Here is a 27,987-nt window from a genome sequence, read left to right as displayed (position 1 = left end):
ATTACAGGGACAGGATGAATCTGGGTGGGATGCTCTTCAGAGAGTCGGTGTGGACTTGTTGGACCGAATAACCTGTTTCCACACTGTAAGGATTCTTTGGATTCTATATTAGATTCTGGTAGGGACACAGAAAGATTCCAGCCTTGACTGTGTGAAATTTGCATGTTCGCCCTGTGTCTACATGGGCTTCCACTCGCTGGTCTGGTTTCCCCCAGAATCCAAAAATGTGCAGGTTAGGTCGATTGGTCATGCTAAATTATCCGTAGTGTCTATGGATGTACAGATAAGGTGGGTTAGCCATGGTAAATGTGGGTTACAGAGAGAGGGTGAGGGTCTTGGTCTGGATAGGATGCTCTTTGGAGAGTCAGTGTGGACTTAATGGGCTCTTTCTGCTCTCTAGGGATTCTATGATTCCAAATACCACTTGGTTATCAACAAGCTACTGAATTCCTACTACTTAATACAGGTTCAAACAATATAAATTTATGTTCCATGTGTTCTCCTCACAACTTGTATGAATGAATTATAAGACCCATCAAACACAATTATGTTAAATACAGGCATCAACTGCTCCCCTTCCATTAATTACTTTATTTTGATTCATTCATGAGATGTAATTATCGCTGTCTAGGCCACCATTTACTGTCTACACATAGCTGCCCTTGAGAATGCAGTAATGAGTGGTTTTCTTGAACTGCTGCAGTTCAGCTGGTATAGATCAACCCCAATGCTGTTAGGGAGGAAACTTCAGGATTTTCACCCAGCTACACTGAAGGAATGGTGATATATTTCCAAGTCAGGGTGGTAAGTAGGTTGGAGGTGAAGTTGCAGGTGGTGATGCTCCTACGTATATCTGCCCTTGTCCTTCTAAATAGAAGTGGTTTTGGGTTTGAAAGATGATGTCTAAGGACCTTTGATGAATTTCTGCTGTGCATCTTGTACGTGGTACACGCTGCTGCTACTGAGTGTCACTTGTGAAAAGAGTGAATGTTTGTGAACGTGATGCCAATCAAGTGGGCTGCTTTATCCTGGACAGGCCAAAATTCTTGAAGATGCACTCATCCTGGCAAGTAGGAAGTATCCAACACATTGCTAGCTTGCATCTTTTTGATGGTCAATAGTCTTTGAAGAGTCAGGAAGTGAGTTACTCGCTAAAGGATTTCTAGCCTCTCACCTGCTCTTGTAATCACCAAATTTATACTGCTATTCCAGTTCAGTTTCTGGCCAATGGCACCCACCAGAATGTTGATAGTGGGGGATTCAATGATGGTAATGCCATTGAATGTCAATATGAAATGGTTAGATTCTGTCTTGTTGGAGATGGTCATTGCCTCACACTTGTGTGGTACAAATGTTACTTGCCACTTGTCAGTCCAAACTTGGATATTGTTCAGGTCTTGCTGCATTTGGGTATGGACTACTTCAGTTTATGAGGAGTCATGAATGGTGCTGAACATTGTGTAATCATCAGTGAATATTGCCATTTGTGATTTTGTGATAAAAAGTAGATCATTGATAAAACAGCTGAAATTGTTAGGCCTAGGACACTAACTTGAGGAACTCCTGCGGAAATGTCTTGGAGCAGGGATGACTGACCACCAACAACCATTACCATATTCATTTGTGCTGGGTCTGATTCTGACCAGTAGTGATTTAATAAAAGTAGAAATTACTGGGAAAACTTAGCAGGTCTTTTTCTGAAGAAGGGTCACTGGACCTGAAACATTAAATCTGCTTTCTCTCCACTACTGCTGTCAGATTTGGTGAGTTTTCCAAGCAATTACTGTTTTTGTTTCTGATTTCCAGCATCCCCAGTTATTTGTTTTTTTTTGTTTACTGGCAATTTATGTCTGATTCCTACTGACTTGAGTTTTACAATGGTTCCTTGATGTCATACTTTGTCAAATGTAATCTTGTTGTCAATGGCAATCGCTCTGATCTCACCTCTGGAATTCAGCTCTTTTATCCATGTTCAAAGTTAGGTCTTAATAAGTCAGGAGCTGAGTAGCCTGAGTGGAACCCAAACTGGAGATCAGGAAGTAGGTTTTGGCTGAACAGATGCTGCGTGATAACACTGTTGATGACACCTTCCATCACTTTATCAATGATCAAGAGTAAACTTATCAGGCAGTAATTAGCTGGGTTGAGTTTATTCTGCTTTCTGGGTACAGGCCGTACCTGGGAAATTTTCCACATTATTGGGCAGATGCCAGTGATGTAGCCACACCTCAACAGCTTGGCTTGGGATGCTGGCAAGTTCTAGAGTACATATTTTCATACTATTTCCAGAATATTGTTAGGGCCCTTAGCCTTTGCAACATCCAGCCATTTCTTGATATTACCTGTTGTGAATTAAATTCATTGAACATTGGCAAGCAAGATGGTGGGCACCTCAGGTGGAGACCAAATTTAGTTATCCACTGAGCACTTCTGGCTGAAGATGGTTACAAATACTTCAGCTTCATCTTTTACAACTATGTTTTTTGCTTCCCATCAATGAGGATGGCATCATCCTCTTTGTTTTAATGTCCACTACTGATCATGACTAGATGTGGCAGGACTGTAGAACAATGTTTGGCTCAGAGTGTTCCAAAAGAGCATTAAGAGATCTAATGTGATGTGTGCTTGCAAAGCAACTGTTCCAAAAGAATCAGCTTCTTGGAACTCCAAGGGCACTGGAGAGAATCTAAAGATTCTAAATGTACATGTGCAAATTAAAGTGGCTCATTGCAAGCATTGTGTCAGCAAATGCAGCCAAAGATAAACAGGATGTTTGTCAATCTTCAGAGAATTGATGATATTTGTAATCATTCATTGAAGACCACCAGTGCGGGACAAAATCTCACGTGCTACTGGTCAGATACATCACAGACTGACTAGTCCTAGATGAGTTAGGGAAGTCCTGTGAAGTGTTCAATGCCTCTAATGGAACAGTGATCCCTGTTGCTCTGGTGCTTTTGTGTTCATGAATTATCTGAGGTATCATTCTCTACAAGGTGCCCTACATGTTCTGGGAAACTCCCTGAAATGTATTGCAGATGTGGGTAATGGACTCAACCCAATTCACTATCATATCAATCATATTTCACTGCTTGCACAAGATTAATGTTCCCTAATCACAGCTCTTTAGCAACAATTATACATACAATTAAATGAAGAAAAACAAATAATCACATGAGAAGTAGCAAAAGTTCTAACACATATAAAACACAATTTGTTTCAGGACATCAATGACTCATAAGTTGCGAGACATCAGTTGATTTATTTCCATTCCTTCCAGCCCACAACGTTTGTATTAGCACAGCAGAATAATGGTAAAGAAATATCTTCTGCAACAATTTTACCAGTGAGGCTGACTACTGTGTTAAAATGAAAGTGCCCCTTAATTAAGGTTACTTTCTGGGTTTCAGGAACTCAGGAAAATTGTTGAATTGCTATAGATTTATTTAGTAATTTAGTAAGTGTCAGATAGAAACAGCATAGAATAATGAGTTAAATGAGGACTTAATCTGATGATGTAAATCAGAGATCTGTACTTGTTAAAGGCAGCAGTATGGACAAACTTTTCTTTCCAGATTTATCCTTGAAATGGCTCACGTGATTTTTCTGACTGACTAAAGCAATTATCACAGTTACCTTTTACATAAAAGGTTGATATTTAATCAGGTTGATTGGCTCCAATATAAATCTTATCATTCTTATTTAATTTAAACTTAACTGAATTACGTACCGATTACTTGTCTTATAGGTCACGAAAATGTAATGTAAAGTAACAGAAAATATTTATCTTGAACAACTAAAAATAGCTAAAGCAGATTAAAGTACACTTAAGCCTACAAGAGAAAAGAAAACACAAATACCAGTTTCAATATGAGTCATCTACACGTGTATAACGTAGAACCGAAGAACATTTAAAAATGTCAAGAGAAAGGAATAATTGCAGTTCTACTGTCAACTACCAATACTGCTCTTAAGTTGCCCAAAAGCAAAGAAATGCAAACCTTAGTATTATAACTCCAAATTACAGAAAAGTATCCAATTTAAAATTTGTCATTTCACACTTAACAGATAAAGATTGGTCTTTTTAACAATAATCAATCCATGCTACAATAAAAACAGAAAATGCTGCAGATATTCAGGTCAGGTCTATAGAGAGAAAAAAAAAGTTAATTTTTTGTCAGGTCATTGACCTGAAACATTGGTTAGAAGTTGTATAGGCCTGTATTTGGGCATCCGAGTCAAGCCACAACATGCCCAAATTCAGCATTAGCCGGACAACATGGAGATAAATGTTTCCATCTCATTTAATGATTGTGGCATTGCCTTGTGTGAATCCTACACATTCTCTGTTTATAAATATTGTCTGCGGAGGAAAGTGGGGACTGGAGTGGGGTTCAGTTTTCATTGCCTGTAAATCATGTGGACCAGGTGGCTGTACCTTCTTAAAGGCAGATGTCACTTTTGAAAGGAAAGCTACACTGAAGAAAATTGCTGCAAAATTGAAATATCAGAAAAAAAAATCACATCAGTGGAGGAATGTTCCAGAGTGATAGATGCAATGCTGAAGGCATTAATGGTAGAGGTGGGCAGAAGGACAGATCCAATGGCTCCACGGCAGTGTGTTTAGATCTGCTGGAGACTCCCAGGGCTTACAGTCAGAACGGAATGGTAGCAGGTCACCAGGGAGTTCTATTCCTGTTTCTGAAAACACTGCCACAAGAAAACTGAGATAACAAGGTGTAGAGCTGGATGAACACAGCAGGCCAAGCAGCATCGGAAGAGCAGGAAAGCTGACGTTTCTGGTCTGGACCCTTCTTCAGAATCTGCACAAGAAATCTAATGTGACCTCGCATGAGTTGTGAAGAGCAGTAAATGAATCTCCTCATGATATTTCCCATCTTATCAGTAAATTTCTCATCCTGCTCAATGCACCCCACACCCATCATTCAGCAGTGAACCTGGCTTACAGGACCCTCACCTAACATCCAGATACTGCACCTAACCCTCACAAACTGCTTTCAGTCTCACATTCACGTCTTGCTGCCATCATATACTTCCAGGAATTCAGCCAAGGCAGCTTTGTTAGCCAAACATAATACTACACAATCATTGACATTCTACCTTCCTTTTCGCAAGATAAAGTAGAAACAAAAAGGATCAGAGCAGAACGAGAAAGGAGCAGGATGGTTGCTTCTCCTAGGCTCTACAGAGCCTCTCAGTGTCATAGGGCCAGCTGTGACTGGGTCCTGACTTCAAGAACTGTGGAGATCATTGAGGACAACAGTGCACTCCTGTTTTATATTTTCAGCAGTCAGCTCCCATCACACTCTCATCCTGTTATTACCCATGATACGCCCCAGTTCCCTCAGAAGATATTCCAATTTCCTACTTTCAGGCACTAAAGAATTGCCACCTGCCCACCCCCAGAAGCTGTGGGAGGCAGAGAGAGAGCAACTGCACAGTATTAATGAAGATGTCCCATTACTTGACCTGCATTTGTAGCCTCCAGTTCAGCTCCTGATATAGACACAATGAACAGACAGTTTAGTTTAGGGTTCGAATCAACATATTGTGAGTTAACAGACAACAGTAGGCTGCAAGTAGACCAGAAATAAAAATGGTTTGTTTGCCACGTATTGGGTGAGATTACAAATGAGATCTGCTGCAGAGGGATTTGATGAGAACCTCAATGGGCGATGCAGAGGAAAGCACTGATAGACATGCACACTGAGATGATGGGTGCATTGGCCTGAAAGCCAGATCCTGTCACTGTCAAGGAGAATGCAGGAATTGTTCTAATTTGGCAGAGAGCATCTCTCTGTCTTCCCTGAGAGGATGCAGCAAACTGAGGAAATCAACAGAAAAAACCGAGCATTATATGCCAGAATATTCCACTTTGCAATAGAAATAGTTGACAAGAATGACTTTACCTTATATTTTGGTGCATGGTCCTTTTAGGAAAGTTAGTCGAGGGCCCACCTTGCAATCTCAGGTCAGACTATTGAGCAGTGGTGGACACATATGTACACAAAGCCTGTGTGCTCCAAATTTGAGGACTGTAGCATCACATTTGGCTGCTTGAATTCAGGGTAGAACTAATTCAAAGACATCCAGTGTATGTGAGGGGCACACCTATGTACACACTTCTGCTACACTGTGTAGTGGATGCAGCAGTAGGTCTGTGTAGCACACTCAAAACAAATTTCTAACCTATTAGCTCTGTTTTACTCTCCACAAATGCTGTCAGATTTGTCGAGTGTTTATAACACTTTCTGAGTTTATTTTGGATTTCCAGCATCTATACTTTATTGCTTTTCTATCAAAACATTGGAAATTGACTTGAATATGAATTAAATGGAATACTTTGGTCTTTTAAATGTGCCTGATATATATTTGAGTTCTTTGGAACTTCAAAAAAAATGTGCAGTTTCTAATCTAGACATCTTAATTCCAATTCACTGGAAGATATCAGCATGGCCACTGTCCTGTGCAGTTAAAAGAAAATGAAATTAGGTCTCAGATAATTTGTGAAACAGATTATTTGGAGGTTCTAACAATTGCTCACTGAACATTTTTACTTTCTTACCTGAATATTCTGGCTACGTTTGTACAGACATCTTCATCATTTAGGTGCTGTTCCAGTACCACACAAAGTTCCAATAGTGCTCCAGTGCTTAGGAACCTAGATCGGGAATGAGGCAAATCTGCCAAGTTTCTGAGAGTAGCAGTGACCTTTCAATGAAAAGAATAAAAATCATTCAAAATTTTTGATTTTTCACAAAAGTTCAGAAATGCTAAGAACTGTGTTTTAAAAAGTTACATTGTAGCTTGCAAAAGATTTTTATTAATCATTTTGCTTGACTATTATAAGCAAAATTATGCCAAATAACATTAAATTTACTATAAGCATGCAATTGTTTCCTACATTTTCTTAACATTGTATTTATCAAAATGTAATTACAATGTTATAATAACTGCTTACATTGTATTTCCAACTGATCTATCAAAATTCTGGTAGAATGACAAAAATAATGCTATTTAATTATTGAATTTATTCTTTGGCAACATAGATAAACAGGTAGAATCTTGATCAGTAGGAGAATGAAGGGCTATGGGGAAAATGCAGGAAAATGGACATGAGGAATGTAGGATTAGCCATAATCCTATCAAATGGTGGAGCAAACTCAAGGGGCCAAACAACCTACTCCCGTTTTTATTTCTTATGGCCTTATGGTCCTGGACTGTGCCCTGAAAGGTCGATGCTGCGTATCCAAGGTAGTAAACTTGAGAAGCTAGCAGCAATCTAGAATTGCTAGTACCCACTCTGACTTTCATATCTGGAGCTCTCGACATCTAGTTTCTATCCATCACAGGGTACAACAGGAAGACACATGTTAACGAGGCAAGTTTTGCAGTTAATATAGGTGATACCAAGCAATAAACTCTGTTAATAGACTTCTTACTGCTTCTTAGTGAGTAACTCATTTTGACATCAGGAACTCTGTCGGAAAATGCAACTAGCTTGCTCCCAACATCAAGGTTCTCAAGCGATTCTCCCAGATTTCACAGCATAGCTATGCCATTCAGGGACCTATAAGATTCTGTCCAAGGCTGCTCAGTGCAGCAAGATGAAATTCAAGTTTGATCACTCATATCATATGAGGCAATTGATCTTGTGTAAATACAAGTTGTAGCCAGCAAATGTTTATTTGATTTTGCAGAGCTTCAACAAAATACAATCTATATTTAAATTGAATCCTCTTTTACAGTTTCTAGTGTGTGCATGCTATCCATTTCAGTGTCCTAGTTTGATTCTCATTTTCAACCTACACCCCTGACAGTAGCAGTGTTAAAAAGGTAGCTAAATGTATATAAATCCCTCTTTTAGCAATGCACAGAAACTGGGTCCCTCATGAACCCAGGTGAGAGCTCCAATGGAACTCAAAGAAGGATTAGCCCCAGATATCCAATGTCAAGGGTTATAGCCTTGTGGACATTCCCTGGAATTCATGAACCAAATTCCAAGCTATGGGCAAACTGTTCCATTGTTTTGTTCTTACCTCAGGTAAGTTGGAGAGTGTGAAATTAAATCATAACAAAACTCCTGTACTGGAGATGAAAAGTGAAATGATTCTAGAATGGAGACCAAAAGTGGACCAATGTCTAAGTATGTAATATTTCCAGCAACTCCTACAAACAACTGTTTTGAAGTCCTTTGGACTCATCCAGCAAGATTGAGAAGGAAACCCAATGTTTGGGAAGCTCAAGGTCACCATGAATTTTATCCATGTTTGCACCTGTGGAGAACACTAGTTTTGCTGAAAACCTTTAAGACAACACAGGAGTCAGCAGTTACAGAGATACCCCAAACTTAACTGGTGTAGAGAATAAGTATTCTGGGCATCTCCAATGGTGGAACAACCGGTCTGTCTCACCAGTCAGCACTGCCAAACTTAGTAGCTCCCAACTAGTAAAGTGGTGAACCACAATGGTCCATCTGCTTCAATGAGTGTCTGGAGCTCAGAGTTCCTCTACATATGGATAGAATTCATCTTATTAGTTAAACAAAACAAAACCCAAAAAGACATGAAAAGATAGAAAGATGCGAAACCTTCAATTGGAAAGTCAGGAATCAATTGTCAGGATCATGAGCACAGGATTGAGAGATGACTTGCAGCTGGTTGATAATGTCTGGAAGACAACTGTGATCATAGGATCATAGCATCATATAGTTTAAAAGAGGCCCTTCAGCCTATCAAGTCCGTACCTCCAAAACTTTATTACTGCCTACACTAGTCTAACTCCCCACTAGGTCCATATCCTTGAATGTTATAAGAACATAAGAACTAGGAGCTGGAGTAGGCTATCTGCCCCTCCATTCAATAAGATCATGGCTGATCTTTTTGAGACTCAGCTCCACTTACCCGCCTGTACACCATAACCCTTAATTCTTTTACTGTTCAAAACTTTATCTAGCCTTGCCTTAAAAACATTCAGCGAGGTAGCTTCAACCGCTTCACTGGGCAGAGAATTTCACAGATTCACAAACCTTTGGGTGAAGAAGTTCCTCCTGACCTCAGTCCTACCTCTGCTTCCCTTTATTTTGAGGCTATGCCCCCTAGTCCTAGTTTCACCTGCTAGCGGAAACAACCTCCCTGCCTCCACCTTATCTATTCCCTTCATAATCTTTTATGTTTCTATAAGATCTCCCCTCATTCTTCTGAATTCCAATGAGTATAATCCCAGCCTACTCAGTCTCTCCTCATAATCCAACTCTCTCAACTCTGGAATCAACTGAGTGAATCTCCTCTGCACCCCCTCCAGTGCTAGTATATCCATTCTCAAGTAAGGAGACCAAAACTGCACACAGTATTCCAGGTGTGGCCTCACCAGGACCCTATTCAGCTGCAGCATAGCCTCCCTGTTTTTAAACTCCATCCCTCTAGCAATGACAGACAAAATTCCATTTGCCCTTTTAATTACCTGCTGTACCTGCAATCCTACTTGTAGCGATTCATGCACAAGGACACCCAAGTCCCTCTGCACAGCAGCGTGCTGTAATTTTTTACCATTTAAAACATAGTCCATTTTGCTTTTATTCCTGCCAAAATGGATGACCTCACACTTATCAACACTTATGAGGTGGAACTTGACAGACAAATGTATAGATTATTTCACACCGATACAGAATTTGGTTTGACCACCAGCATCCAGGAAGACAAATGTTGTGCCTTGCTACCATTAGCAGCATTGACATTGTGACACTAGAAGTTGTGGATGCCTAAGCTCCACAACTGCATGCAAGCAGCCACTTAATGTTAAAATCAAAAACATGCATCACAAAAGCTATGTTATGTGGATCAACAACAATCTGACTGAGAACATCAAATTTGAGTGTACTAAACCTGCCTCCTCAGCGCACTCCGCTACAATGTTAAGACATGGACAACATTTACTAGGTAAGAAAAAAGGCGACACAATTTCCACCTTCACTGTCTCAAACATATTCACAGCATTTATTGGCCGGAAGTGGTTACCGACACAGAGGTCCTTAAGTGTGCAAATTCTGTCGGCATCCACTCATTGCAAAGCCACCGACATGTATATTGACTCAACCAAGTTCACTGGATACATGATGGCAATATAACCAAAGACCTTTGTATGGAGAACTAGCCATGTTATCACCTGCATCTAGGTGTCCATACCTGCAACTAAAATATGAAGTTGGTGGACATTAACACTGATAATGGGGACCACAACTTCTGGAGGCTGACTGTTTGGAACAGCATTGAAAGAGGTGAGTTGAAATGAAAAGCACTGCTGGCCAGAGAAAACAGTGACCAGCAAATCATGTACCTTCTCAGCCTACTGTCTTCCTCTTACAAATGCAGCAGAGACCGCCATTCTACAATTGGGCTCATGAGTCAAATGAAACATTGCTTAACACTGAGTTGATCAGCATGGTACAACCTATTTTTCACAAGACCGCAACAAATGACTTTACAGCTAGAGTCAGTCCCATAACCAATGGCTGACAAGTTTTGGGTCATTCTAGTAAGAACATAAGATCAGACCAAGGTTAATTAAAACAAGTAAATCTCTGGTTATAATCCACACTTAGAGATCAAGTGTAAAATATTTTTGTTATTCTCTTTATTATGGGGTGTAGACAATGCACATTTCATTGTTATTTGATGTTGATAGCTCTTTCACTTGTCTTATGTAAGTAAAATCACTTACTGGTTTAAAGCCTGTATTTCAGTCTGGCAGGAACACATATTCAATCCATGTTTGAAGAAAGGAGAATCATATGGTGACACATGCTACATTCCAGTAATGCAAATACAAAGAGTGATGGTTGTCAGTCACAATACTAAAGAACAAATTCATGCTTATTCAGATATATAGCAGAAAAAAATGTACTCAGGGTTTGAGGTCCACCTCTTGGTTATGTTGTTACTTTTCTCCCCTCTTCAGTTGAAGCTGACACTCTTCTTTGTTCCTTTCTTACTTTCTTTCATCTTCCATCTAAATGTACTAATCTCAGCCTTCTCTCTCTCTCTCTGTCTCTCCCCAAAATTGTTACTCATACCTTCTGCTTCCCTGTCTCCTTAGCATTAATCTCAGCAGATTGTGTTGTACGTGCAAATTAAATCGCAACTGAGCATGTTGCTGGGCGTGCTGACCAAGGCTGCTCCTCATCATGGTGGCAGCAAACCTAACCTATTATCTTGAAAAATAGAGGTCTATAGGGTCTAATTGGTCCAATGTGGTACAGTCAAACCAATTACTGGGCTAATTAGAAGAAACTTTGTATTCAACAAGAAGTAGTTTATTGAAAGTTAGCAACAAGTTACAGATTGGTATGGTAGACATTATTACAGAGCCTGTGAGGAGGATATATATGTTAGATCTTATTCTCCCAAAAGCCTAAGCTGTTCTGCCCAACAAGTCCACATGACATCATCACAGTGAGTGATGTTGAAGGCTCTTCCCAGTATTAAATCTTTCAGAACCTTACACCATCATGGAACACTTTCACTCCAAGCTTTTTATCATTATTAATATTATACATTTTATAATTCTAACTGCACAGTTTCAGGTGGTCTGGAGGTTTAACTATTCGCCCAGAACTTCCATATGTTGTTGTTATGTTAGTTCTCTGGGTTCAATGCTGTTGACTTTGACTTGTTTCCTGACAATTTGAGGTTGGAAAGTCCCTTGTATTTCCTGCTGAAACAAACAATGTCCAGTGTCTTTGATCAACCATGGCTCACTAGCTGATAACGGAGTAACATTGCTCAAATATCAAGCTTGAAATTCATGAGATCACCATTGACATAAATATCCTATTGGCAAAAAGCTGGCACAGGATTACCTATTTCCCCTACATTTTCTTCTACTGTAGATGTACCGTAAATGGTTCTATCTCATTAACCTCTTTGTGTGGGCAGCAGCTTGATTTTTTGCTTTTCTGAAACTGTATCCTGCTTCAGCACATTTTCTGAATGTGACCTACCATGTGAGACAAAGTGTTCACTTTTAATAGCTGGGCATTGGATGTGGGGCTTTGTCCCACTGCACTAACAAAGACTTTTAGATTCCCATGTCTGTTCTACTCATTGTATTAGTTTGTCAATTGTGTATTTTATGGTTTTGTACTTTAAGAAATTATTGAATTATGCTGATTTCCTGTAGCAAGATTGATTTTCCCCTCTTAGGATTGATCTGTGTTGCTTCCAGACCTTTGCTTCACACAACATTTGAATGGCTTTCTCTAGGATCAAGTCTTCTTTGCTGGTAATAAATCTGATAAAGATTCACCAGCAATTGTGATGCTTAATTCTGCCTTTAAATCACTGTATCTGAATTTTTCCATTCATCTGGAGATAATTAATAAAATTATCTATTGATCCCCTAGATGTTGAACTCTTCTATTAAAACTTGCTCTTTCAAAACTTTTATCTGTTCTGAACTTAAAGTAAAGCTCTCAGTACTTCTTCAAGAGTATGTTGCCTGTTTTATTGTTTTATAAGCTATAACACTGTCAGCCATACTCCCAATTATTTGAAATAGGCAGTTGATTATCTCAGTTGGTTGGATGGCTAGCTTGCACTGCAAAGTGAGGGCAACAGTGTGGGTTTAATTCTCACATCAGCTGAATTTATCATGAAGGACTCTCATTCTCAATGTTTTGCCTTGTCTGAGGCATGGTGACACTTAGGTTAAACCACCACCAGTCATCTCTCCCTTATGAGAAGGAAGCCCTATGATACAGTAGAACTATGGCAAATTTACCTTTGTATAGAAATATATTTACTTGTTCAGCATCTCATTAAGTGTCTAATTTGATAGCTATTCTGTATTCTAAGAATTATTTTCTCCAAGATGTCAACTTCAGTGTTTTATTTGGTCCAACTCTGAAATTAAAATTTTCCTGGCAATATTATTTCTGATGCCATGACTTCTTAATGTGATTACTTATTTTCCTTGCTTAAAAGGCAATAGTAATAGCATTGTTGATGCTTTGAGCTGCTGTAGTGGAAAGTTTTCTCACCAAAATAGAGGATTTCTGCCTTTTCACACCTAGTTTTACCAAGTGACCCATGGTATTTATGGACTTTTTTTCTGGATGATTCCCACTTTTTGTGATTTCAATAAATGCCTTGCAACTTTCATGCATTTTAATGAAGGAATTATCATCTTTTTTATGGCCTTACTAAATTCTCCTAACTTTTCTCCATCATTGGACCTGGGCTGCAAATTTGTCCCATTTGTGCTTTAATTCAGGTTTTGCAATGACTTGGATCGGCAAACTTTTAAAAATCGTTTTTGTGGCCCTTGATTCTCCTTGCTTTAGCCACGCCTTGTGGTGCCCTCTGCCCCCACCCTATGATGGTGACATTTCATCCGAGCTGTCAGCACTTAACATACTTTTTGCTTTTCCAGCCTGTAATATTGCACCATCTCTAAAAGTTTTCCCTTGTCCTTCATGAATTGTAACTTTACTCATTAAGCCTCCAATGTCTGTTCACTCTCCAGCTAAATCCTGACTCAGACGGCTCCTAAATACCACCACCTCATGATGCGGTTTGCATCTGCTTTGGAGTAACTAAATCTCCTTGAGGATGTACCTAACTCTCCCGCTGCAGCACATCTCTTACCAAGTCTTAAATAATTTTACTCTTGACTTGTGCATCCTTCCTTGTTCAATCTTGCTTCAATAAAGACATCTTGAGTAAGGTTCTTAAATGTTCAGCTTTTCACTACTGTTGACTATCTACACAAACAGTCCATTTAAAGCTCAGTGTGAAGATGCTGAAAAATCTTCAGACTTCCATTTCTGCACATGTGGTATGAAGCAGCTAAATGGAATCCATACCGCTGCTCACCATGACATATGTGCGATTAAACCCAGTGTGCACCTCACAATGGGGTAAGTTTGTCATCACCATCCTCTTTAAGTGTAAGGATATTCTAGACGGTAGGATCCCATGTTCTTCTAGATAGTAGTTGTCATTGGTTTGGAAGGTGCCATCTAAGCAACCTTGATGAATTTCTGCAGTGCATCTTGTAGACTGTACAACTACAAGTGATCATCACTGGTGGAGGGAGTGAATGTTTGTGGATGTCAAGTTTCTCGAGCATTGTTGGATATATACTCATCAAGGCAAATGGGGAATATTGCATTATGTCCCTGACTTGTACCTTAAAGATGGTGGACAGACTTTGGGGACTTAGTTCTGTTATGAATGGCAGAGTTCATCTTACCTGTGAAAGGTGGGAAACTTAAGGTGGAAATCCTTCATTTTGACTGGAAAACTTTCTAGTACAGCAGCATAGAGCATCAGCAATGTTAATACTATAACGTAAAGGCTTTTTAAACAATGAAAATAAGTAATCACATTAAGAAGAGAAGGCATCAGAAATAATATTGCCAGGAAAATTTTACTTGTGGCAGGATTCCAAGCCTCTGATCAGCACTTGTAGCCACAATATTGATATGCCTGGTCCAATTCAGTTTCTGATCAATGATAAACCACAGGATGTTGATAGTTGGTAGGCGAGATTCAATGATTGTACTGCCAATGAATCTCAGGGGAATATGGTTAGATTATTTTTTTGCTAAAGATGATCACTTCCTGACACTTCTGTTGCATGAATGTTACTTGTTACTTGTCACTTGTCAGTCTAAAACTGGATATTATCCAGGTCTTGCTGCATCTGGACATGCAGTGCTTCAGTATCTGAGGACTCGTGAATGGTGACCTGATGAAGAGGGAAGGTCATTGACAAAACAGCTCAGATGGTTTGACTTAGGACACGTCCCAGAAACTTTGCAGAGAGGTCTTGAAGCTGAAATGATTGACCTTCAACAACCATAATCTGCTTCCTTTATCCTGAAGAAGGGTGATACCCAAAACGTTGACTGCTCCTTTCCTCCAGATGCTGCCTGGCTTGCTGTGTTCTTCCAGCCTCTGTTTGTCCTTCCTTTATGCTAGGTATGACTAGCAAACTGGACTGGCAATCCAGGAGTTGAGGCTAAAACTCAGAGAAAATGGGTTCAAATCCCTCCACACCAATGAAATATAAATTCAATAAGTAAAATATGGAATTGGAAGCTAGGCTCAGTAATGGTGTCCGTTAAACAATTCCCAATTGTCATTTTTGAAAGCATTTGGTTCACTAATTTCTTTTAGAATAGAATAGAATAGACTTTATTGTCACGCATACTCAATGAGTACAGTGAAAAGTTTATATGTTGCCAATTACATTGCAGACTTAAATACATAAGTACCTAGGCACAGCTTCTTTCGTTACAAAATTTTAGATGGTACAGAATAAAAGTCCAACATTACAGAAAAGAGTTTGGTACAGCAGGCCATGCTGGCACTTAGCTTCCAGTCTTGGCTCCACACCACAGCAGCAACACATCACACCAAGAGGCTGCTGCAGGAGTTTGGAAAGTTGCCTTGCCATGCCGGGAAGCTGCTGTGCCAGGCCAGGAGGCCCCTACAGGAGGGAGCAGCTGCAGGAGGCTGAGAGGCTGCAGCTGAGAGGAGGACACTGCACTAGGCTGGGAGGTTGTTGCGCCACACTGGGAGGCCCCTACAGGAGGAGGCTGCTGCTTCAGGCTGGGAGGTCATCACACCACACTGGGAGGTCACCATGCCTACGCCCGGAGGCTGCTGCAGGAGGCCAGGAGGTCACCACACCACGCCACACCAGGAGGCCACTGTGAGAGGCTGGGAGCTCACTACACCAAGCCAGGAAAGCAATTTGCCATCCTTACTGGGTCTGGTGTACGTGACTGCAAAACCATAGTAATGTGACTTACTCTCAAATGTGCTACAAAATGGCTTAGGAAACTACTCAGTTCAAGGTAAGTAGGGTTTGGATTTGAGCAATTAATTCCAGGCCTTGTCAGCAATGCTGATATCCTAACGAATAAGAAATAAAAAAAAATTGGTGGTATATTGAGGACTTGGACCTGGACGTGATCTCACGTTGACCATGCCTCTTATCCATGCAGGGCCATTCCCAAGGTTCTTACACCAAACTTTGTCCCTGAAGTAAACTGTCTCTCTTGCTGATCGGAATCTTGGGTCTAGCATTGGTGTACCTGATGCCATTTCACCCATCTCCCCAAGGTCTGAGAAGATCAGATTTAACAAGGTGTGGAGTCTTTTCCCATTAGCTACTCTGTTGGAGCTATCCCTGTAGTTGCATGAGGGGTGGTCCTATAATGAAATATGAACTGGAGCAGTTTGTTATCTAGTGAAGCTGTAGGCTGTTTCTTTAAGCCTGCCTTCAAAGTTTGGATTGCTGTTTTTGCAAGACCATTGGATGATAGATGGTATGGTGCTGTCTTTGACTACTATTAAACTTTACAAAATACTCAAATTTCCTGCTGGTAAATGATGGCCCATTATCTGTGACCAGCACTTCCAGGAGTCCATGTCTTGCAAAAAATACATGCACTTTTTCTATCGTCGTCCCTGTGTTTGACGAATGAATTCTCTGCATGTTGAGCCACTTGAGTGGGCATCCACAACGATTGAGAACATTGAGCCCGTGAAAGGACCTGTATAGTCGACGTTTAACTGAGTCCAGGGTTTACCCAACCATTCCCATAAACGTGGGGGAGCGGCTGGCAGGAATTTTTGCCCTTGATGGCACTCTGGGCACTGCCCCACCAACGTGGCTATATCTGTATCCAATCCTGTCCACCAGACATAACTTATCACCAACATCTTCATTTGGAAACCCCTGGATAACTTGGTGGAGTTCAACCAGTATCTGGTGGCTACCTTTGTTCGGGACAATCACTCTTGTTCCGCTAATAATATGTCATCCTCAACTGTTATCTGGTCTCACTGGGTCCAAAAAGGTTTCAGTTATGGTTATGATGACCCTTTGATATCCCCCATCACCACCAGCTCTTTCAGTTTTGCCAGGATTGGATCTTTGTGTGTCTAAAGTCTGATTACCACCTATGACTGGAAGTGTGTCCAGAAGACTTTAAATCATTCCAAATTTACATCTGTAAAGGTATTTGTGGAACTTCCTGACTCCAAATAAAGCCTTCCCTTTCTATCTGGGTGTATTTCTGCTCTGCATTAGCCAAGGCCCTGGATGCATATGCTATTGGTCATTCCTCTCCTTTGGGACACCAATGAGTCACGGGGAGAGGCATCGCATGTCAATGCCAGATCTCGCTTGGGATTATAGTGTGCCAATACCTTATAGGAAGTTCTGAGGAAGGGTCACCAGACCTGAAACGTTAACTCTAATTTTTTTCTTCACAGATGCTGCTAGACCGGCTGAGCTTTTCCAACAACTTCTGTTTTTGTTCCTGATTTACAGCATCCACAGTTCTTTTGGTTTTTCCCTAGAGGAAGATAGCTGTTTTTTCACTTCCCTGAAAGCTATGGCTTGGCTATGTGACAATTTCCAAGGCTGACCCTTTTTAAACAGTTGATGCAAGGGTGCCAGGATGGAGGCCAGGCTATGTGTGAACTTTCTGTAATAATTCACCAGCCTAAGGAAAGACCTAAGCTCAGGTACAGACTTGGGAGCTGGGGCATCCTTGATCGATCTCACTTTATCTTCCAATGGATGTAACCCAGTCTTAGGGCCGATCAAGGATTGTAAAGGGAATTTGTGGCACGGAGCATAAAGAGATAGGAGAGGTCCTCAAGGAATATTTTTCTTCGGTATTCACAACTGAGAGGAACCTAGTTGTAAGGGAGGACAGTGTGAAACAGGCTGGTAGGCTAGAGGAGGTCAATGTTAGTAAGGAAGATGTACGAGAAATTTTGAGGAACTTGAAGATAGATAAATCCCCCGGGCCTGATGGGATTTATCCAAGGATTCTATGGGAAGCAAGGGAAGAGATCGCAGGGCCTTTGGCGACGATCTTTCGTCTTCACTGTCCATGGGTATAGTGCCGGAAGATTGGAGAGTGGTAAACTTCATTCCCCTGTTCAAAAAAGGGAATAGGGATAACCCCGGAAATTACAGGCCAGTTAGTCTTACTTCAGTGGTGGGCAAATTATTGGAAAGGGCTCTGTGACATAGGATTTATGATCACTTGGATAGGCTCAGTTTGATTCGTGATAGTCAGCATGGATTTGTGAGGGGTAGATCATGCCTCACATACCTTATTGAATTCTTTGAAGAGGTGACCAAACACATGGATGAAGGTAGAGCAGTGGATGTGGGATACATGAATTTAAGTAAGGCAAAAACAAAGTTGCTGGAAAAGCTCAGCAGGTCTGGCAGCATCTGTGAAGGAGAAAATAGAGTTAACGTTTCAGGTCCGGTGACCCTTCCTCAGAACTGATGGTGGCTGGGAAAACGGCAGCTTATATGCAGAAAATAGGGAGGTGGTTGGGGTAGGGAGTAAACAATAGGATAGAGCCCAAAGAGAGAGAAAGACAGTTGGACAGACAAAGGAGTTGCTAACGATCAGGCTGGGAGGGTGAATAGTTGTTAATGGGGACTGTTAGTGACTAACAACACGGGGTGTGTAATGGCAGGCTATGTGGTAACAAGGACTGGTGTGTGGGGTGGGGGACTGGGACATGGGAGAGCTTAGGCCCTAAAATGATTGAACTCAATATTGAGTCTGGAGGGCTGTACGGTCCCCAAGCGGAAAATGAGGTGTTGTTCCTCCAGCTTGTATTGGGCTTCACTGGTACACTGCAGCAAGCCAGAGACAGAGATGTTGGTCAGGGTGCATTGAAGTGGCAGGCAACAGGTAGTTCAGGGTCTTTTTTGTGAGCAGAACGTAGATGTTCTGCGAAGTGGTTGCCAAGTCTACACTTCGTTTCCCCAATGTAGAGGAGACCACATTGTGATCAGCGAATGCAGTAGACTAGATTCTGGGAATTGCAGGTGAAGTGTTGCTTCACCTGGAAGGCATGTTTGGGCCCTTGGATACTGGGGAGGGAAGAGGTAAATGGGCAGGTGTTGCACCTTCACCGATTACAGGGGAAGGTGATGTAGGGCTGTGGGGAGGTGTTGGGGGTGAAGGAAGTGTGGACCAAGGTGTCCCGGAGGCGTTTGATAAGGTTCCCCATGGTAGGTTCATGCAGAAGGTAAGGAGGTATGGGATAAGGGGAAATGTGGCAGATTGGATTCAGAATTGGCTGACCCTTAGAAGACAAACGGTGGTAGTAGATGGAAAATATTCAACATGGTGCTCAGTTACGAATAATGTACCACAAAGATTAGTTCTGGGTCCTCTTCTATTTGTGATTTTTGTAAATGATTTGGATGTAGGAGTGGAAGGGTGGATTAGTAAGTTTGTGGACGATATGAAGGTGGGTCGAGTTGTGGATGGGCTGTTCTAGGTTACAAAAGGGACATTGATAGGATGCAGAGCTGGGCTGAGAAGTGGTAGATCGAGTTTAACCCTGAAAAGTGTGAGGTGATTCATTTTGGAAGGACAAACTTGAAAGCAGAATACAGGGTTAACGGAAAGATTCTTGGCAGTATGGGGGAGCAGAGGGATCTTGGGGTTCATGTCCACAGTTCCCTGAATGCTGCCATCCAAGTGGATAGAGTTGTTAAGAAGGCGTATGGTGTGTTAGCCTTCATTAATAAAGGGATTGAGTTCAAGAGCCATGAAGTTGTGCTCCAGCTATACAAAACCCTGGTTCAGCCACATCTGGAGTATTGTGTCCAGTTCTGGTCACCTCATTACAAGAAAGATGTGGAAGCGTTGGAAAAGGTGCAGAGGAGATTTACCAGGATGTTGCCTGGAACGGAGGGAAGGTCTTACGAGGAAAGGTTGAGACAGCTAGGGCTTTTCTCTTCAGAACGACGAAGGATGAGAGGTGACTTGATAGAGGTATACAAAATGATCAGAGGTATAGATAGAGTGGACAACCAGAGACTTTTTCCAAGGGTGGAGGTAGCTATTACGAGGGGGTATAGTTTTAAAGTGAGGGGAGGTGGATATAGGGGAGATGTCAGAGGTAGGTTCTTTACTCAGAGAGTGGTCAGGGCGTGGAATGCCTTGCTGGAGCGGGTAGTGGAGTCAGCCTCATTAGGAGCATTTAAGCGGCTATTAGATAGGCATATGGATGATAGTATAAGGTAGGGGTGAGGTTAGATAGACCTTAGGTTTAGGTTGGAAGTTCGGCACAACATTGTGGGCCGAAGGGCCTGTACTGTGCTGTACTGTTCTATGTTCTATGTTATTGACTCTGTAGCCCAAGTAGGTCACTTGGAGGTGCCTGGAACACATGTTTTTCCCTTCTAAGACGTATAGCCACCTGGGAGAAATGTTTAAGGACTATGTTCAAGTTCTCTAAGCGCTCCTTACTGGTCTTCCCTGTTATTAGTATGTCATCAAGATAAATGGCAACCCAAGGTAGACCTTGTAAAATGTTTTATATCATCCACTGAAAAATGGCATAAGCTGATGATACCCCAAATGGCAGTCTCGTATATTGGTGCAAACCCTGTAGGGTATTAATTGTAGTATACTTTTGGAAATCCTCATCCAACTGCAATTGCAAGTATGCATGGCTCATGTCCAGCTTCGTGAAGGACAGCCCCCTTGTCAGCTTTGTGTATAAGTCCTCCATGCGAGGGATCCCCACAAAGGCAAACCGACCCATCGGCCTTCACAATCCGTATGACCAGTGCTGCCCATTCCGCAAACTGGACTGATTTGATGATTCCTTCGATTTCCAGCCTTCTGATTTCTTCGTCTACTTTTGCCTGTAAATCAAATGCACTGGGCGGGCCTTGCAGAATCGTGCAATTGCTTCCTGGTCAATATACAAGGTGGCCTTGGCTCCTTTGATAGTCCCTAGATCTTCCTGAAAAACTTCTGGGTATTAAATTAGGGCTTCACTCAGGCAGCCATTTTCTAATTGAAAAATGTTGAGCCAATCTAGGTGAATCTTCCCCAACCAATTTTGCCCCATCAAACTTGGGCCTGAGCCTTTTACTACAATCAGTGGTAACTGAACCAGCTGTTTCTCATAAGAGATCGGAACCAAAGTTGTACCCGTAATCAGTAAAGATTCCCTGATATAGGTTCTCATTCTGGCCGAGGTCTTGCTCAAACTTAAACTTAAGCCATGCTGGTATCGACCTCCATTAGAATCGGGTGACGATTTAATCAGATGTTTATTTTGACTGGTTCTGATTTGGATGTTGCTAAGCAATTTATCTGTTCCAACCCAGATTAGGTGGACTTTCCAGGGTGTGCACTGTCCTGGATACCTGCCAATGAATTTTCCTATTCAACTTAGATCTGGTGGGACTCTTTTGCTGTCTCAAGTCTGCATACCAGCAGCAACTACAATGGCTTGCTGGCTGGATCCTGAAGAAAATTTTAACCATTTGGCCGAGGCTTGGTTTTGTATTGGGCTTTTGCTGTGGACTGATCTAGAGTCCCCCTGTTCAAGGTATGTCTTGAGTGAGGCTATGCAATTGCCTTTACTGAAACGGTCTTACCCAAGCTCAGTCGAACTGGCGAGGGTGTCTACTTCCATCAGAATACCCTTCAACTCACATGGTCCACTTGTTGCATCTTTCAATGATAAAGTCAGTTGTCGTGCCTGTTTGAAGTCCAGTTGGGCTTCTGCTGGTAGGCGTTTTTGCATGGTTACATCATTAATTACATACCAAATGGTCTCTCAGCATCCTATTAAGCATGCCTCTGTCAAAGGTTATTTGCAGGTACAGATGGTAATCAGGGATTAGCTGATGTTTGAAATAGGAAGGAAAAAGTCAACTTAGTGGATTGTTGCAAATGTGCATGTGCCTGAGCACGTGCAAAAAATAGTGAACTAAAGCTATGATTCTATAATTGGAAATACTCATCCCCTCTCAGAAGCAAAAGTCTTTCAATTTTTAAGTTGTAATATTTATCCAGCAATAGATGTTCACCATCTGTTGCAATTCCAATCTAAACTAGCTGCAGCGTAAACAAGAACAGTAAACGCTGACTCTCGTATTTATTTGCAGTATGTAGCCATGCCCAAATATCATCTCTCCTAACAACCTACTGGAAAGCAGCCAGCAATTTCTCTGTTTATATCACAGTCAGACCTTAACAGAAAATTATTACTTCAAGTCAGTAAGTCACATAAGTGAGAACAGCGTGTTCCTCAAGTTCGCAAAACAAGCAATTTGAAATCCAAACAAGGTGGCCCCTTTTCTTGTTCACAACTTACCAAAAATACAAATGTGCTCTCATAAAGCACCTTTTTGTCTCAAAGCATTAGATCAATTGGTTAAAGTGACTTACAGATGCAAGCATGGTGGTCAAACTGAGCAAACAAAAACGTAGTAGCAGTAATGAGGTGAATGTTAATGTTGTCTTAATGGTGTCAGTTAAGGGAAGGGTGTAGACTGACAGTTTGGGACAAACTTCCTGTTCTTCTTTGAATTGTGCTAGGGATGACTTCATGCACAAACATATGAAACTTTGGTTTGTTTAATATCTCACTTGTAAGACAGAAACCCTAAAAATACAGAGCTCTTTCATTGGAATTTTAGTCTAAACTATTGGCTGAAAGCCTGTGTGAATCTCAAATAAACAACTTTCTGATTCAGATGGAAGAGTACTATCAACTGAGTCAAACTGACCTCTCTTAAGAGGAGGAGGAAGGTCACACAATGTGGGAGCAGCTCCAAAACATAATGGTAAAGATCAACCTACTATCTACGTAACCCCATCAATCATACCATCTTGCAACAATAGTGTCAAAATGGCATCTGAAACAATTCAAAACTTTGCGTGATATACTTCACACAAACAACAAAAATATTTTATGTTTTTCAGCTTGATATTGAACAATTTGAACATGCTGCTTAAATTTCATTTTGTGACTTACTTCCCCTCAATTCACTTATGCTTTAAAGGAGAATTTAGTAGTGTATTTTAACTTTGAAAAAGAATTAAGATGGTTTAAGAATGTAAATGAATACTTATTGCTCAGATGCAGTCATTACCTCCCAATGTAACTTCTAGTTCTTCAACAGCAAAGTGTCATATTTAAGCGCAGAAACTTATAGTATTTGTTGCAGGATAAGATGCCATAATAAATCACTTGGCCCAACCACTTTCCTTAAATGTCCCAAAGGAAAAAAATTTCTATCAAATTCTTATAATTTAAATAGATCATTTAGCACTTATTTTTGTGAATTGACAATTTTAAATGCTATAACTATTTTATTGATGGCAAATGCTTAGAAAATAGAAGTACGAATAGTTAATCTTATCTAAATCTATGTTGGATTTCTGTCCCAATTTTCAACTTTATTACTTTTGAGGGAGTGGACCAATAATTGTACATGTACATTTACAACCATTTTTAAACCTGCAGGCTAGTGGTATGGAATTTAAAAAATCAAATTTTTAAATAGTATTTTCATCATTATGGATAAAGCTGAATGGTAGTTACAGTACTGGGTTTATAACACAAAATCCCACTATGGCAAGGGATGAAACTGAATTCAATAATTCTGGTAATTTGTGAGCTGGCACTGAGAAAAAAGTTTTGATTGTGTCATGCTGTTTCACCAATGTTCTTCAATGAAAGGAAACTCCACGGACTTTAACTACTAGGATTGTCCTAGAATATATAGCAATTAAAGATTAATTGATGTGAGCAATCCGGGTTAAAAAAAATCTAATTATGCACAATTTTCATTGAATGATTTTGTTTAACGCTTTAAAAGATGGACAAAAAAAAAGAACTGCGGATGCTGGAAATCAGAAACAAAATCAGGAATTACTGGAAAACCTCAGCAGATCTTGGGCATCTGTGGAGCGAAAGCAGAATTAATGTTTTGGGTTCAGTGACCATTCCTCAGAATTGAAGAACAGATGCCGCTAGACCTGCTGAGATAGAAAAAATGGCTGATCGAGCAGAAGCTGGAGGGAAAAGGTTATATAAAAAAACCTCCAGAAATTGAGTTCAACCAGAAGTTTGCTACTCTTTCTATACTGTTAATTTGATGTTTTGTGCCTTCTAAAATTGGCCCAGCAAGCCAGAGGAAGTGGTGAAGGCTGGCACAATTACAACATTTAAAAGGTATATGAATAGGAAGGGTTCAGAGGGATATGGACCAAATGCTGATTTATTTAGGATATCTGGTTGGCATGGACGAGTTGGACCGAAGGGTCTGTTTCTGTGCTGTATATCTCTAGGACTCCAAGACTCTAAGTCATTCTGTTGTAAAATTAAATACTACGTAAGATTGTCTACTACAATACTCAGGTTAAGTAGAGATGAACAATAAATTTTGCCTTTCCAGATTTGCCTGTTTTTTGAGAAGCAAATGTGAAAAATGTCAAGGTACATTAATAAATGTAGCATTGTGACTATGTTTCTACGCTAATAATCCACAAGCTTGAATTAAGTGCATTTAAATTGCTCCTTAAATATATGCAGAATATGAAGCATAATATCAGTAATATCAGCAACTGCTGGTTTATCATAAAAACCTATCTACTTTTCTAATGTCCTTTAGGCAAGAAAATCTGTCATATCTGGCTACATGCAAGGAGTAGCACTAGGCCTATAAAAATGAGATACCAATCAGGTGAAGCTACAAACATAGCTCCACATGTATGTAAAACAGTGGAAGCACGATGCTGTTAACAGAGCTAAATGCCTGTGCAATTGAAAGATCAAATCAAAGCTTCACAGTCCAACCACATCCAATAATGAATGTATGGTGTGCAAAAAAAAACTAACTGGAAAAAGAGACACCATGAACTGCCCCATCCTCAATAATGGAAAAGACCAGCATATGTGCAATGACAACACCGAAATACTTGCAACCATCTTTAATCAGAAAGGTCAAGCGGAAAATGGATCTCAGCATTTCGCTGAGGCACCAGCATCACAAAGAAAGTCTTCAGACAATTCAATTCATTCCACATGATATCAGAGGAACAGTGAAGTGCACTGTATACAGGAAAGGCTGTGAACTCTGACAACATCCCACTTGTAGTGCTGAAGATATGTGCTCCAGAACTAGCTTGTTGTGATACTCTTGTAACTCTAACATCCACCTCATAAAGCAAAACATAATTCTGATTGAGTTAATGTTCATATTTCATTGGGTCCACCCCATTCTACTGATATCACACAGTCTGTGGCTAGACTCAAGGGGTTCTAAAATGTACTAGCTCCTTAAGTTCCTAGTAACTATGCCTAACTAGAACATTGTTGTATTTATTGCTATCATGCATTAGTCCGTCTTGTTATCTAAGAACATCATCCTCCACCAATTTTCATTGGATAGGCCCAAGGCAAAGCAAAGACAAAGGAGGAAGGAAGTGATGCTTCACTTCTACAAATCATTGGTCAGACCACATTTGGAGTATTGTGTTCAGTTCTGGCTACTTTATTTAAGGAAGGATGTTAAAGCTCTGGAGAAGGTGCAAAGGAGATTTACTCGAATGATTCCAGAAATTAGAGATTTTAGATACAAGGAAAGATTATAGAAATTGGGATTATTCTCCTTGGAGTGGAGAAGATTAAGACCTCATTGAGATGTTCAGAGTTATGAACAATTCTGACAGGGTAAAGATGGACATTCTGTTTTCACTAATTAGTATGTCATTAACTAGGGATCACAATTTCAAGCTTGTCTGCAAGAGATCTAGGAGTAAGATGAGGATAAATTTCTTTACTCAGCAAGTTGTTAGGATTTGGAATGTGCTGCCTAGGAGAGTGGTGGAGGTGGAATCCATCGGAGGTTTTAAAAGAGGGCTGGTTGTATTTTTGAAATGATGGATTTTAGAGTACTACGGAGATGGAGCTAGAGAAAGGGACTAGCTGGGTACAGACACAATGGGTCGAATGGGCTTCTTCTGTCCTGTAAAATTCTATGATTCTATGATTGATGGCAGCCACTACTTTAAACTACCTTCATGCAAGTAACTTGTATTGGCAGAGGTGACAACTACGACAAGGTGGCAGTACTGGTCATCTGGGAAAATACTACATGGTTGCAGCGGTAGAGATATGGCCCTAATCATGAGAAGAAGAAATCAATAAGACCCACAAGAATATAAAAATTTCAAAGAAGACCTTAAGAACATTATTGTTTGAAGAAAACTCAGTCAGCAGTCGAAACATGGTTACTGACAAAGCTGTAGAGAAGCATGAAGTCATGCTCAGTGCTCCAAAGACTCTTTCAGAAGTTGGTAAGAAGCACTGAAGAAGGAGTGTGGGTTATGAAAAGCCAATTATGTTTAGAAAATAGACAGGCCATAATGAAGGAGGTTCCAAGATCAACAGTAGATTCCAAGATGTAAAGTCAGAGATTGCTAAGTGAAAAGGCAATGACTTCATAAAAATGTCACAAAAACCAGAAAGGGAAAACAAGGGAGTTTAAAAGAGTGCTCTCACCTTTCACAACAAGCATCTCTTTCATTGATAAGCTCTACATGCAGCTGCAAGAGCTGTGTCAGAAATTAGGAATTAGGAAGGACTACAGAATTAGTAAGAATTTGAAGCCAAAACAAGCACATTTAAAGAAAGGGCTCTTGTAGTTCAGTAGTAGTGCCCCTCCCTCTAGACCAGGAGGCCTGAGTTTAAGTCTCACTTGCTCCAGAGGTGTAATTAAGCTGCAATTTTGGCAGGAAGATTTCTACAAGCCACAGCCAAAGAATGCTATTAAAACTTTGTGTAGAAGGAAGTGCATTGTGTTTCATACCATGAAAGGCAGGTAAAGTACATTTTATCTACAAAGAAGTGGAGAAACTCTCCACCTTAGAAACAGAAAAATGTGGGAAAGTAATAGAAGAAGCAGATTTGTTCATTTAAAAAGAAAGGGAACACCCTGAAAAATGTGGGAAAACAGATATTAAAAGTTTGAAAGCAGTAAATTACTAGAGAATGGCTAATAGTACAATTGATGTTTTATTGAAGAACATTATCAAAGTACAGAGTTGAAAAGAATGGCACATTTGAAAATAAAACTGCAACAGTGCTGTATTACAGAGTCTGTCAAACCCTACAGTAATTCATTGATGAATGCAAGAATACAGATTTTAGAAAAGCAGATTACAGGTAATATGGCATGAATACAGATTTAAAATACTATAATAATAATAAGATTAGTCAGGATATTGAGGTGAAATTGAAAAGAAATAATACCTCTTCAATTCAAGGTCAGAGAAGAACTATACAGTATGTAAGATTGGATCTCATGGAGGTGACATATCTTAAGATGCAGCATTACCTCAAAATTAAACATTGGCACAGAAGCTGAGCAAGTGAATACAGTATTAGTTCAGTAGGTTTGATTGTGGATGATATTATTAGCAGACAAAACATTAAAAACAATACAGGCACTTCTGAAAATGTCCTAAAAGCTTTTGATAATTACCTAAAGAACAGAAAAGATTCTTGACCAAGCAAAATTTAACAAAAGAGTTCAGCTTCCAAGTGAATCTATAGACAATTTCGTTAATGACCTCTACAGATTAGTGGAAAATTCCTTTTCTCGGGATCTGCTACCAACCTGGTTTTCCCAGTCCATCTGCATATTGAAGACCCCATGATTATTGTAATAGTGCCTTTCTTACATGCTTTTTCTATCTCCTAGTTTGTTTTCTGTCCCACATTCTGACTACTGCTCGGAGACCTGTACATATCTCCCATCAGGGTCTTTTTTCCTTTGCAATTCCTCCTCTTTACCCACACAGATTCCATACCACTTCTTGCTATGGATTTAATTTCATTTCTTATTAACATGGCAATCCTTCACCCATCCACCTGTCCTTTCGAAAGGTTGCGCATCTTTAGATATTTAATTCCCAGTCCTGATCCTTAGCTGCTGTGCCTGAAATTAGATTCCTGAGCATTTCCATACTCTCTGTTCAATTATTTTCTGCAAACTTAACAAATTCTGCTCAGCTGTCCCCTACTTTAACTTTTCCCATAATTTTCCATGCAGCTGAACTCACCCACCCCACCAACCACCCCTCCTCAC

General features: G+C 40.4%; 1 protein-coding gene across 1 annotated transcript in view; it reads right to left on the bottom strand.

Annotated features, from left to right (window-relative positions):
• Window positions 1–21,629, bottom strand: part of LOC109915660 (armadillo repeat-containing protein 2) — a 29,588-nt gene extending 7,959 nt beyond the window's left edge. The window contains exons 1-3 of the mRNA XM_048596693.1: window positions 21,481–21,629; window positions 6,587–6,682; window positions 5,486–5,594 (exon numbers count right to left, since the gene is read on the bottom strand). Of these exons, the coding sequence (XP_048452650.1) occupies window positions 5,486–5,594; window positions 6,587–6,682; window positions 21,481–21,629 (354 nt within the window). The remainder of the gene's footprint in view (window positions 1–5,485; window positions 5,595–6,586; window positions 6,683–21,480) is intronic.
• Between the last annotated feature and the right edge of the window lie 6,358 nt (window positions 21,630–27,987).

Source organism: Rhincodon typus, chromosome 5 (genome assembly GCF_021869965.1).
Source record: "Rhincodon typus isolate 14 chromosome 5, sRhiTyp1.1, whole genome shotgun sequence".
NCBI lineage: Eukaryota > Metazoa > Chordata > Chondrichthyes > Orectolobiformes > Rhincodontidae > Rhincodon > Rhincodon typus.
This window is presented reverse-complemented; position numbering and strand designations above follow the sequence as displayed.